Source organism: Malania oleifera, chromosome 3, assembly GCF_029873635.1.
Source record: "Malania oleifera isolate guangnan ecotype guangnan chromosome 3, ASM2987363v1, whole genome shotgun sequence".
Classification (NCBI taxonomy): Eukaryota; Viridiplantae; Streptophyta; class Magnoliopsida; order Santalales; family Ximeniaceae; genus Malania; species Malania oleifera.
In genome coordinates this window covers 18947916-18962738 of record NC_080419.1, presented here as the reverse complement: position 1 = coordinate 18962738, position 14823 = coordinate 18947916, and the positions used below count along the sequence as shown (strand labels likewise).

At 38.8% G+C, this 14823-nt stretch overlaps 1 protein-coding gene across 1 annotated transcript in view; it reads right to left on the bottom strand.

Annotated features, from left to right (window-relative positions):
* The window catches only part of LOC131152122 (probable prolyl 4-hydroxylase 4), a 35573-nt gene that overhangs the window by 943 nt on the left and 19807 nt on the right, over positions 1 to 14823 (bottom strand). Inside the window, exons 4-5 of the mRNA XM_058103779.1 lie at positions 2188 to 2245; positions 1313 to 1488 (exon numbers count right to left, since the gene is read on the bottom strand). Of these exons, the coding sequence (XP_057959762.1) occupies positions 1313 to 1488; positions 2188 to 2245 (234 nt within the window). The remainder of the gene's footprint in view (positions 1 to 1312; positions 1489 to 2187; positions 2246 to 14823) is intronic.

The following is a 14823-nucleotide window of genomic DNA, read 5'->3' as shown; positions in this document are numbered from 1 at the left end:
GATAAAATCATTGAGTCTATTTCACAGATGACTCAGCTTCCTCTAGGTGACCATGCCCACCCTTTTTAAGAGTGTTTCACGCTATTTAAATTCAAAACCTTGGCTCTTTCCAACAATTTATTTCTTTATCTTTGGGTAGCTAGACTAATAGGTTGGTTAATCAAGGCACAACAATTCATGCTTATTAAACATGTCAATAAATTTTAAGTGTTTTTACCATTGCTTCTAACTCTAATGTGGGTGGGAATAGAATAATTGTTGTACAAGAATACAATAGTTCACAAAAACAGACGAAAAAACAAAAATAAAAAAAGAGGCAGTGTCATTCACAGGCAAATGATCATGCATAAGTTGGTGTTGTTCCAACCAACATGGAACAGACATGCCAGCTTTGGAGCACCTTAGGTGCTTACCCGTGTAGGATTTCTATTTTTATCTGGAAATTTTGGTTACTTTAGAAGTTCTAGTAAAGTTAAGAGTTATTTTGGACATCTTAGTTCTTAGGGTTGTTCTTTACTATTTGTTATACTCATAGTTAATAGAAAAAGCTAACACCCTAGCGAACCACTTGTTGGTACAAACGTTTTTTACTATTTAAAGTGGAGAATTATTGCATTATAATTCCATTTTCAGCTTTATTAATATATTTAACAAAAGAAACTCTCTTTTAGATTTTGAAACATTTATGCATCCTCCCCAAAATATACAAGTGCCATAGCATATTTATCACCATCTATATAAGTATATCCCTAATGTTCCATGTTTCAGAGCATGTGCTATACCGCGGTCTTGTTCCCATTCCATTAACCAGAATGTTCATCGTTCTATGTAACATGGGTTATACTTTTGTGGGGTGTATAACTACTTCATTTGTGGATTGTGTGACTAGAATGCAATTGTGCACTATCTCTCTCCCCTCCTATCCTAGACCACTTTCCACATTCCGTTGGTGAAATTTGGAAAAAAAAAAAAAAAAATTCCTCATCCATTTTAGTTAGAATGACAAAAACTTTGTATCACCATTTGTCTTGAAATGGCACTGCCCTTTCTTAGTAAAATATTTATTCCTATACAATATGCAGTCCATTCCCACCCTGCTCCATTCCAAATGCATTGCCCATATGCTACAAACTGATTGATGTCATAATTGGACTGGTTGCAATGTTCTAATGTTTATGTGGCTGTTCATGTAAGACTGCAGGAGACAATCTAAAACAAGACTCTTCAGATGCCTAAGCACCTTCGTCATTTATAAGTATGACTATAATAACATCAGTCCAAGTGAAAATTAGCAAGTTAAACAGGAACTAACCTCAGCCATGGGGAACACTGTCTCACCACCTTTTGTCACATCAGTGAGATACATGAGTACAGTTGCTAAGCGGTGTCCACCCTGTGCAATATTCACCTTGTCAGAAAAGTAATCATAGTGCGGGTCATATTTCTGCCCGTGCTCATATCTTAACACTTGCATGTCTTCCCCATTTTCTACAAGCATAAACAAGAAATAAAGTTAGATTTGGTTAGTTTTGACCACATATTCTGAGGATTAGCTAAACATTGCAGTACACACAATTATCTATGCTACCCCAAGCAAACTCTACATGCACCCACTTCGCAATTTTTCTCATACCCCTATAGCTCCATACAGTTAAGGAGAATCATATAAAAGTGGTTCCTTGGTTACATCATTACATTTCCAACTTCCTGAACAAGGGCATCTAGACTTAGCTACTTGCAAGTAGGTAAGCATCATTTTCCTGTTCTGAAAAGAAAAGACTGCTTCCGACAATGAAAAAAGTTTGAAATTTTGAGAATCAATAAAATTGATCAAGTTCAAGCAAGAGCATAACATAATGCACTAGGGCTTATTTCATTTAAATGAAGTCATGTGCAAAAGTGGAATATAAACTGCCACTTAGTTTTCCCATGTGCAATTTTTGCTACTTAGTTTCCCTCATTGTTTACAATTTTTTAAAGGAACCAACATCAACTTGCAAAAAATGAGAAAGCAAATCATCTTAATTTTGTGTTAAATTTATTGAGCCAGAATTTAATGGAATTGATTCAGCACAGCTGCTTCATCAGTGCAGATTTATATTAATTAGTTTTTGTCAACCCCACAATCATTTGCTGTTTATAATAGGTATTTTCTCAGACTAGTTAATTTTTCTCCATAGGGCACACCTTTTGGTAGGAAGGTCCACGCTGCAATCTTGTCCTCTATGCCTGAAATAATAGGGTCCTGCAGCACACAAACAGAAGAAGCCAGTTCATAATGTCAATGGCAGGAAATCATGTGATAAACTGAGACAAGTAGTATCCAATAGTCTTCACTGTTGTCAGCCTCACAGATAAAAGGTAAGCCCTATAACTGAAACTTTGTGTCCAATATTATTAAAATTCAATAAGATGCACATTCAAAAGAACATATATTGTTAGTCGTGTTTAAACTGCCATATGAAAGAGGAGAAACCATGATATAGAAGCACTAGGCTCAAATTTCAATTATGTATAAGGTATCATTTTCAAATGGGCAACTTCTGATTTGTATACTAGACTTATGATCTTAATACAAAATTAAATCCAATGTCTTCAACAAGTTGTGTAAAGTAGCATATGAGATTTTAGCACACTGCAATAAGTATCAATGTGCATCGGCCAAAGCATAACTATAGACTATAGTTGATAATATTTCGATGATACAATAGTAATGCCTGAAAATATTAAAGAGATGAACGGCAGTAAAATACTGCAAGAGAGAGATGATAATAACAATGTAAAATGTATCCTCTCATTTTTAACATATTACCTAAATTGATTCAATAAATAACAGACTAAATGAACATGTAATATGTTAAAAAGGTTAATAGTAGTAATGGCCATTCTGACATAATATGTCTGCAGTTTGATGTTCGGTGGAAATGTGAGGAAGGGTAATCACTCGTTTGTCTAAGGATTCATGTACGGAGTGGCAATCGACTTCGATATGTTTCATACGCTCACGGAAAACAGGATAAGCGGCTATCTGAATAGCACTGGTATTATCAGCATAAAGAGGAGTGGGATGAAGTTGAGAAAACCCAACTTCACCTAATAACCCATGAAGCCATGTGATCTCAGAGCATGCAGAAGACAGAGCACGATACTCTGACTCAGTGGAGGACATGGAAACTCTGCCTTGCTTCTTACTCTTCCAAGAAATGAGTGCATTCCCTAAAGAACATGCACCAGCCAGTAATAGAGAGACGAGTTTCCACACATCCGGCCCAATCAGCATCACTGTACCCCACCAATTGTAAGGAAGATTCCATAGGAAATAACAACCTGTGTGTAGAGGTGCCCTTCCGATATCGTATAATGCGGCAAACATCGGCTAAATGAATATGTCGAGGAGCCTGCATAAATTGACTAACTTGTTGCACGGAAAAAGAAATATCAGGACGAGTAATGGTTAAGTAGTTCAAACTCCCAACAAGCTGTCGATACAAGGATGGATCTGATAGGAGTTCACCGTCCTCCCAACGAAGCTTAAGATTTACCACCAAGAAAGTAAGAACAGAGTTACCTGATTGGAGACCAGCCAATGAAATCACTTCCTGCGTGTATTTGTGTTGGTGTAACAACATACCAGTCGGAGTAAGCTGCACCTCAAGGCCAAGAAAGTACTGCAGGGGACCAAGATCTTTCATGTGAAAAAAGCCCTTGAGATGTTGTTTTAATTGCTTAATTAACGCAATATCAGAGCCAGTAATTACAGTGTCATCAACAAATACCAGAAGCAATACAATTCCTCCAGAAGACTTGCAAAGAAAAAGAGAGGATTCAAACTGGCTCTGAGTAAACTGAAAATCAAGCAGAATAGAGCGAAATTTATCAAACCATGCACGCGAAGCTTGTTTCAATCCATACAAGGATCAGCGTAGCCAACAAACCTCTGAGGAAAGTGTAGCAAACATGTTGGGAGGTGGAGACACATAGATTTCATCCTTCAAATCCCCATGTAGAAAAGCATTCTTCACATCCATCTATCGGAGAGACCACCACTGCGACGCAACAAGTGCCAAGATAGTCTGCAGTTTGCACGGTAGTCATTTTGGCAACAAGGGTAAAGGTCTCTTTATAATCAATACCATACTCCTGCCGGTTCCCAAGAGCCACGAGACGGGCCTTATATCTTTCCAGTGACCCATCATACTGAAATTTGACTGAATACACCCATTTACAACCAATAGGTTTGACACTAGAGGGGCAAGCCACAAAATCCCAAGCGTGATTATCTTGAAGTGCTTGGATTTCTTCTTACATGGCTTGTTGCCAACATGCTTAGGTGGCTGTCTGGGTATATGAGTGAGGAATAGAAATAGTGTCGAGGGTGGCAGTAAGCGAGGTATGAGGAAAACCATACCTATCCGGTGGGTGTGTAACCCGAGTGGAGCGCCGAGGAACCATAGAATCATATGACGGATCAATGTCTGGAAGGGGCGTTGAAGGAGGAGGAGGACGTCGATGATATACCACACCTGGTTCAAATCACTCAATAGAAGAAGACACATCATCAAAAGCAGGAAGAAGAGTAATGGGAGTATCAGAAATAACTTGAGACCGAGAGAAATATTGATTTTCGAAGAAAATCACATTTCAGGAAATCCGGAATTTATTTGCATGAGCATCATAACAAACAAATCCTTTCTGAGTAGGACTATATCCCATAAAGGCACACATGACAGAGTGGGCAGCAAGCTTGTGAGTTGTGACGCTCCACAAGTGGAAGATGAACAAAACAAGCACACCCAAAAGTATGAAGTGTTTGATACTCAGGAGATATGCCAAATAATCGAAAATAGGGAGAATCATAATTTAGAGTTAAAGCATCTATAGGTGGCTTTTTAAGTCCACCGTCAAATCCCAGGGCCCAACCCTAGACAGGCGGTGGAAACTACCAAGCTAGAGTACGGTAGGGGCAGAGGGAATTTCCGGTGGAGCAGTGAAATACGTAGAGATCGGAAAGAACACAAGAGACTGGCCCAACTTAAATGGGATATGATAGCTTCTTTATGGTCTAACATTCTTGCCAATACATTATCCTCATTCTGTTCCAAATTGTAATCTCTAATTAAAAATATAGCTCCATGGGAAAAAGCCCCTATCATGATGAATCCTACGATGTATTGATGATGAGTATATAATGTAGCACCCTTGCTTAGCCCTTCCTCTAAGGGGTTGTTGTGTAACAATTGCGTAATGTCCGCCGAAACGCCCATGTATTTTATCATCAACTTGATGAATTAATTTCAAGATATAAGGCTTTCCTATTCACCCTAGAATGAAAGCGATGACGGAGGGATTGTACCATTCGAGCCCCTTTTTTTTTTTTTCGAGCTTTTCCCAAAGGTCTGGAGAAAGCCACAATCTATAATCTATAGGATTTCCCTAATCATAATTCGTTAGATACTTTTTATGAATTTCAACTAAGTATCGTAAGTATATTGCTCCCAGTTGTTCAATCATTTGATAACCAGAGTCATTCTTTGATAAATGATCACTATGAGTCAGACTTAATAGAATATGACCAATCCTTTTTTCTGTCGTTAACCAAATACAGAGACATATGCTTTAAGTCAATATATACATATGTCTGTTCACAAAGCAGCTGAGTGGTAGAGCAGTCAGCCATTAATTGACTGGTCATAGGTTCGAATCCTACTTAGGGAGATTTGATTCATTCTGAATTCTTTAATTCAGAATAAAAAGGCTCATATCGTGAATATTTATGAATCATTTTCTATTTTTTTCTTTCTCTTGTTTGAGACAAGACGTGAATATAGAATATCATATTTCTTTATAGTGAAAGGAGTTAGAAATTGTAAGTCAAAAGATTTTTATTTTTTTCAAACTCCTACTTATGCTTATTTTGACCAAAAGACAATTTTTATTTTTAGTCATTTTATCTATTCATTGAATAAGTTAAGCGATGATCCAAGGGTTTTTAAATTATCGGTAGGACTTCTAGTCATTACATTTAGAAAAAACATAAGGATTTTCTGTAATACAGAACCTATAGGTGGTGTAACCTTTCGCTCAATACTATATTCGTCAATTGAAGCATCTGAAGTTGCATTAATCGAGGATATGCGACAAAAGGAATTGTTCGATTTCCAAACTTCACTTGAATTCAAGTTGACTAAGTTTCGCCTCTTCCTTAGAGAAAGACGATCAAACAATTCTCAATCATGGTCCTTGCGGATCGGATCATTCATATAATATACAAAAAGAAACTCCAGGGCGTTGAGGACAAAGAAATTGTTGGAGTTACCATTTCATTTCTATCTAATACCAATACGCTTGATATTAGGAAAAGATCTCTTGTAAGAAGGTTAGCTAGATATTTCTTGTAAAAACACTAGCCCCGCTCAATTTATAATGAGAATCCACGTTCTGAGAAATATTTACCATTCGAAAAGAGGAAAAAACAGAGTCTTTGTCCAAATAAATGCGTTGAGAAAGGGCAGATGTATAGAATCTTTCAATGAGATAGTGTTTTTTCAACTCTCTCAAAATGGAATCGATTCCAAACATATATGCCATGGTGGAATTTTTTGAAACATTGAAAAAAAGGGATCTGTTTTATTTTATTATTTATTAAAAATTCAATGAAACCCTCCCCCTCGAATCATACAAACAAAGAGGGGAAGGTACAGAAGAATCAATCAACAAAGTACGAACGACATCTAAGAGATGATGATTCTTACACTCAGTGACTCCATTTTGGTGAGAGGTATAAGGACAAGAACGCTAGGAAATGATCCCCTTTTGCTGAAGAAAATTTTGAAAAGGATGAGATATGTACTCCCCCCCTCTCTGAGTCGGAGGGTAAAGTTTTGATACAAGTACTAAACTGTGACTCAACAAACGCAACAAATTTTTGAAAGACAAAAAACACGTCAGCTTTAGAGCGGAGAATATATATCCAAGTGAAATGACTATAATCATCAATAAACGTCACAAAATTACAAAACTAACCATAAGAAATAACAGGACTCATACCCCAAACATTAGTATGCACAATCTCAAAGCAATTAGAAGCACGACTACCGTGTGCCGGGAAAGGTAAAGTTTTACTTTTACCAAGATGACAAGTAGCATAGTCAAAAGATACAGGAGACGAAGAAAAGAAATCTTTGCTGCCCAAGAAACCATGTTTCATGAGATGAGCCAAGACAACAGAATTAGGATGACCCAATTTCTTATGCCAAACTTCATTATTATTGGCAGAAGTTGTACAAGCAAGAGAAACAACATTAAGAATAGAAAACAGTGAAGGAAATAAATGGCCCACTTTAGGCCCCTGCGAGCACCGTCCTCGACACCTGATCCTGCACAAGACAACAACCACAAGAAAAATGATCATCATAGTTATTATCTACCAATTGTCCAACAAAAAGCAAATTGGTGGACAATCCAGGAGAGACAAAAACATCGCGAAATGAAGAGCCTAAATTACCAACAACAGTAATTGGAAGAGTACCGCCATCAACAATATGAATATTTTGGATGCCTTTATACTTACGAACATCATGGAGACCCATCGTATTATAAATCTTATGATTAGAAGCGCCTGAGTCAACAACCCAAGAAGTTGACTTAGTAGTCATACCATACAGGCCTAAGGCCGTAAAAGCAAACACAATCATCTGTTGGACCATTGCTGGTGTGAGAACAAACGAATTAGAGCTTACAGTGAGTGGCGCAGAAGAAGAAGAAGAAGAGGACCAAACAACAGCCTAAAAAGCTTAGGATTGGCGATGTTGAGGCCTCACTTGTCAATCTTTGATGAAATGGCCTATTTTTTTGCAGTAGTTACAAACTTTCTTAGGACAGTTACAAGCAATATGACCAAACTCCTTGCAACTGAAACACTGCAACTTGTTCCTCCCTCTCCCTTGTGTTGCATATGCTACATTCATAGCCTCAGAAAATACCTTTTTGGAAGTCATACCCATCTGAGTGGATAACCGTTGTTCTTCACGCAATAAATCTCCCAAACAAATATCCAAAGAAGAAACTGGATTACGGTTCAATAAATTGGCGCAAACGAGCTCAAATTCAGGTCGAAGTTTCATCAAAAACTGATCGCGTTGACTCTCAACATGAACTACTTGAAGAGCAGCGAGTGCCATAGGGAGAACCTTGGCATGAACAGTGGCAGAATATTCGCTCCAAAGATTAATAAACCAGAATAAAATTGTTCAATAGGTAAATTACCTTGCCTGTAATTACTAATTTCCAACTCCAATTGGAACTTCCGAGCACTGTGATCTTGGTGGTAAATATGGTGGAGATAATCCCATACAACCTGAGCCGTAGTAAAACAGTGAAGATTGGTCACAAGGTGAGACTTAATTGTCCCCAACAGCCAAGAGATTACCTTAGCATCCTTGACCTCCCATTGTGCAAATTCCTTTTCATCAACGGGAACTTGAGCAGAACTATCAATAAGATTTGATAATTCATTCGCTTTCAAGAACATTTTAAATTGGAATTTCCACGTAGGGAAATTCTTTCAATTAAATCAAACAATAGTCTTTTCAATAGACATGATGAAAGGCACGAAGAAAAATAATAAGCCCAAGTAGTCAACCAAATAAACTGCAAGCCTGCCCTGTGTATGAAAAATGACACAGCAGAGGAAGAAACGCACTACCTTCGTCGATCACACCAAGAGGAGTCGAAACTGCTGACCACCACAGAAACTGCTGACAGCAACAAAGATGCCCAGCCACCACGAAAAAAAAAAAAAAAAGAGAAACACCGAGATGAGTAGCCCGCAACCAAGGACAGTGTACGCAACCAAAAAAAAAAACGCCCGCATCCCCCAACAAAACTCAAAACCACCAACGCAGACACCACAGAGAAGACCGACTCCCATGAAAAACAAGACAGAACTTGCTGAAACCGAGAACGATGAAATCAGAAGAGGGGCTCTGATAGATTTTGGTCTGAATGCCCTTTCCATAGGGTTAGCTTTCATTATATAGAAGAGATTTACATAGTTGCTGCCATATTTTCAGGCAGGTTTTCAGCACCTAAATGCTGGCAGGTTTTCAGGAACATGCTGCCAGCACCTAAATGCTGCCAGGTTATCAGGAATATGCTGCTGCCAGATTTGCAGCATTTATTTACAGCTGCTATATACAATATAAATATAAATTAAAATATTTGAACTAGGCTATTTACATCCTAAATTATCTCTGTTAACAATGTACATCATGTTCTTCTAATTATCTTTCAACCCAAAATTACATTAGTCTTTCCTGTATTTGCTCATAATTTTGAGGCTATAAAACATTAAAGGCATGTCTAGTTGTCAAAATAGTTTTCATTTACCATTCTAGTTTTATAAAAAAATTACACAAATGCCACCATGTTTTCCAATTTTCTATCATTTATATGGAGAACTTGAAAAACAATAAAAATATATTTTCTAACTTTCCTCTACGAAAGTTAGAAAACTAACAAACAATGTGCATTTTCGTAATCCATTTGAAAATTGAAAAAGGTAAATGAAAATCACTTTCCACAACTAAACAAGTCCTTAGATTTTTCCATTTTTGCCATGCTTCTCCCAAAAATTAAAATGTCATCTACATATAGACTAATAATCACATTGTTGTCATTTTTACTTGCGGTATATATGCAATTGCCTGCATTAATAGTAGTAAAGTTGTTTTCTTATTGCAAAAGAAGAAGTATGTTATGGAGAAAGAATATACAATACAAGAGAATAAGAATCCTCCAAAAAAAAATACAAAAAAAATAAAAAATAGAAAAACTGAAGTAGAAAAACAAAACAATCAACACAAAACAGCATACCAATCACGCTGAACATCTTCAATACATAATCCCTTGAAACAACCAGCAGCAACAGCCCATAAAGAAGCCAAATGCTTATCCCAAACGAAAATCCAAAAATTCTTCTTCCCCTTACATGTGATTATTCCTTTCCATCCAATTACCTCACAACCACATCTCCATAAGGCAGCCTTGCCTTTGCTCCTTCCGGACCCCGAAAAACAAATAGCCAGCATATCCTCCACAGACTCTAGAAAAACCCAACTTTCCCCATGGAACCAAATAACTTGCTCCGAATTCTCTAAGCAAAAAAAAAAAAAAAAATGAGAGGCAGATTCAGAAACTACCAAAACAAAGAACACACATGTTTGGAGATGATGCCTTAGAAGGCCTCCTACTTTGCAACACATTGTTAACTAAGAACAACCAACCAAATAAAAGCCTTAATTTTAAAAGGAATTTTGGTCTTTCAAATAATGAAAGAAAGAAAAAGACTCGTGCTCTTGAGCCAAGAACTCAAAGAAAGAATTGCAAGATAATTATCCTCAAGACACCAGCACCCACTTTCTCACATCCTCCCTATTGGAAGGACTGCGACTCTGCAGTAAACTCAACAAAGACACAAGCTCCTCCACTTCCCCATTATTTAAAGATCTTCAAAAATGAAAACCCATGAAAAATTCTCGGCATTAGAAAGCAAAAGGAAAGAAATAGATCCATTATGTAATGAAGAAATCTGATACAAGCAAGGAAACAACACAAAAGGAGCTGAATCCTGCAGCCAAGGGTCTTCCCAAAATTGAATACTCATCCCATTACCCACCTCAATTTTGGTATCAGGATGTGGATAAAGCTGAGATATAAATCTGCAAGAACTCGCACAACAAGATCTAAAACCTACACAGCACCCCATCCAATTCCTTGTATGTCAAATTTACTTTTAATTACTTTATGCCAAAGTCAGTTTTCCTCTGAAGGAAACCTCCATAACCATTTACTCATTAAGGCAATGTTTTTAGACACAAAAACCAAGGCCCAAAACCCCTTATTTTCTAAACCTACACACCGCGGCACCGCCCCCCATCTAACCAAATGATCTTTCTTCTCCCCCACCCCAAACCAAAGAAATTCTCTTATGATTCTCTCAATAGTCCTAGCCATCCTAACATGAACTTTAAAAAGAGTTAAAAAGTAAAGAGAAATACTAGAAAGACAAGGCTGAATAAGAGTTACCCTACCACCTAAAGAAAAAAGAGCACCCTTCCACCCATCAAGACACTCAGACACCTCCTCTACTATAGGAGCCTAAAAGCCCACGGACCTAGGATTACCACCCAACAAAACCCCTAAATAAGACAAAGGCCAGTCAAGGATACCACACCCCACTAAAGAAGCTATTTTGGAAGATATATCACCTCCTAGATTAATACGTGCAGTCCCACTTTTCCCTAAACTCACTTTTAACCTAGAAACACACTCAAAAAGGTTACAAAGGTCTCTTAATTTTTTCTCATTTTATTAGTTCTAAGAATGCTTCAATTTTCAACAGCCCCATTTTTTTCTTAGAATGTATAGTGTATCTAAAATAATCATCAGTCGTGTTATATAATATCTTTTCCTCCTCAAACCATTTTATCAATAAAGAAACTAAAATAAGGCAAGATTCTCTAGAACCCGCTCTCTCTAGGTTTTTCTGTTCAATTTGATGTATATTTACAAAACAAGGCATGGAAGAGAACCACTAGGGCTGGAAAAGAGCTGAGTTGAGCCGAGCTTCACCAAGCTCAGGCTCGGCTCAGAAGGGTAGGGGCTTGGCTCAGGCTCAAGATTAGGTTCAACTCTATTCGAGCTTAGAAAGTCATGCTCGAGCTTGGGGCTCAACTCATTTACAGGCTTGAGCTCAAGCCCGAGCTCAGGCTCGAGGCAACAACTCCTCCAGAAGCCAAGAACAACAGCAACATAGAATAATCAAATGTGCATTCACGGAGAAAAATGTGTAAAATGAAACCAGCCAAGCTTTCCAACAAGATAATTACTTACAGGGTGATTAGAGATGACAAGCGTCTTCCTTGGACAGAGATTAAAGGCATCTGGTATTCTTCCCGAAAACGATCATAGATTCCATGAACCCAAAAAACCAAATCGCATCAAGAAAACAAGAAGCCATTCTCAAATCGAAGACGAGAAAGAGAGAGAGTCCGATCTCCTTCGTGGTAGCCGATCTCCTTCAAGCGAAGGGGCAAACTGCAGAACAAAAGGATAGAGACTGACCTGTCAAACAAAGAATGAAATCGAAGATGAGGGGTGTGTGCAAGAATGAAAGCATGCTTAGAGAATGATGGATGGTCGGATTGAGATGCGAGAGAGAGAGAGAGAGAGAGAGAGAGAGAGAGAGAGTCTGATCTCCTTCATGGTGGCCAAAAGGAGAAGCGCCCAAGCCGTTGGCCACGTGCTGCACTGCTGCTTTCAACGTGTGCAGTGCGTAGAAGCCCTAGGCAGGATGCTGCGGGAATGGAAAGGAGGGCTGGAGCGTAGGGCTCAAACGAGAGATACATTAAAAGTTAAGACATTCATCTTCTAGCCTTCTAGGTTTCATAATTTGAGCTGAATTAATTTGGGCCGGTTTCATGGGCAGAGACTTCCTCTTTTATCTTTGTATGGTTGGGCCATTATTGGACTATTGGGATTGGGCTAATTTAATGAGCCAATTAATCCGCCCCTTACCGAGCTCCTTAATGAGCCTATTTGAGCTCATTACCGAGCCACACATGAGCCAAAACAAACTGAGCCCGTCTATGCTCATGCTCGGCTCGTTTACAAATTGAACCTAAAAATTGGGCTTGGAACTCACTCATTTAGATAATAAACGAGCTCGAATGAGCCCTTATTGAGCCGAGACTCCGAGCCGCATGTGAGCAGCTTCGCTTGTTTGCAGCCCTAAAATCCACGACGAATCGGTGCAGAACAAAAGAAAAGCTTTCTATCTACATTTGGAAAAGATCAGGATTGGTGGGTTTCATTCGACTTAAGAGACGTGTCAGAACCACAGCCGGTGGATAAAAAAGATTATTCTATCAGCTACTAGATGGGAAGTGTGTGTGTGCCTTCGTTTTTTTCAAGCTTAGAGAAGGTCAATCATTAAAGAAAATTCAGAAGAACACAATACTTGGTGGCTTTTAAATCAAAACCAGATGGGTAATTTTCTGCAATTGGGTTTCAGTCTTTCAGATCAAACGGAAAGAATTATTCATTCATCCCTGTAGGACTGGAAGGGGAGGGATGACGAAGGTTCGCACAGGCATTGCAGGTGATTGTGAATTTCAGGTACTCACAATCGTGGGGACTGGAAGGAGGTAATCTCCAGTAGTTCAGAGGCAGCAAGGTGGATGCCAATGGAGGAACTGTGGAGGTTTGCAATTGGTGAGCATTGGAGCAGCAGCAGAAGGTGGTTCAGGAGGTTTTGGGGATGCTAGAGTTTATGAGGGGAACTGGGGAAGCATCTGCAGAAAAGAGAGGAGTAAGCTTCAAATGGGTTGGATCAAGGATCCCTATGTTACAGTCAACCTGACCAAATTGTTGGGAAAGAAGCTATGAGCTTTTAAGGGATTTGACCCATTTGCAAGCTGTAGAAGGTGATAAATGTATTCAGGTGCAGACTAAGTTCTCTAACTTGCATGGGGACTTGTCTGGCAAGAACAGGAAAGGTTACTCTTCGTGGGCCCATGTTACTGTCCGATGGAGTTCACGGGCCCAATGCACAAGTAAAGAGGGTGTGAGTGACTACACCTAGCCCACATATATCTCAGAAAACGGGAGTGTAGGTAAGACTCATGCTGCAGAGTATTTCAAAAAGAAGGGTTAGAGCGGATCTGATCTTGGGCAAAGCATGCAGGTGGAGGAGACACAGACTCGTGGTAAATCTTCACTGGCGAGGATTGTTAGTACAGGTGAGTGGCATAAGCTTCTGTCTAGTAACCTGAGAGCAGGGGAGGGGCTGTTTTTAACACTGATGAGTTTTCCATACAAAGGTTGAATGTCAGACAAAGGATTCAGGGCTGCACAAAGTTCATATGGAGGTTAATGATGCAGCTGATCAGGGTGGAGATTGAAATGGAAAGTGGGAACCAAGGGGATAACAAATTTTCAGATTGTGTGGAACCAGAAATACTACAGGTTTATACTCACTGGATGAGAAAAAGGAAATCCTCAGCTGGAAGCAATTAAGTGCAGATGCAAAGGGAAGTAAACCTTTTGAAAAGGCATAGTGATGGCAGTTTTTACATCAAGGATCCTTCAAATGGGTTGAAGATAGATTGTAATGAAGATAATCCTTCTGAGAAGAAAAAATGGAGTGATGTATAAGGCAAGGAGGGTGAGCAGGACAATGATTCTGATAGAGGATTACTTTATAGATGAGGTTCATGAACAATTTAGTCTTGGATCAGATTCTTCTGATTCATAGGGGGAGTTCTCCCATAAGCCTCCACCTCCAATGAATGTTTTAGAGGGAGTTTATGCTTTGGAGTACAATGGAATAGGCAAGGAAAGAAACAAGATAGAGCAGAATGAGGCTGGTATTTTGCTATCCCTTGGGTCTCACCTTCAACATTTGCAAGATAAAATGGGTTTGCAATTAGGTAATCGGGAGGGGAATGAAGTCCACTTGGATGGTGGTAAAGTAAGGCTAAGAAGGGAACAGGATGCAGGAAGTTACCAATTTGCAGTGCTCTATTAACTATGATGAAAAGGGTTTGAGAAGGGGCTCTCTCAGGCAGCTTTCGTTTGGTTTTTTGGAGGCTGTGCAGTTCTGTTTTGGGTTGTTTTTTTCTCTGTATTAGCTTTCCTTTTTTGAGGATTTCTCATCCGCATATTTGTACTCTCTCTCTCTCTCTCTTAATATATCTTCTGTTTTAACTTTTAAAAAAATATATGTATTTTTTACTCCTTGAAACAGTTTATTTCGAGGGCGGA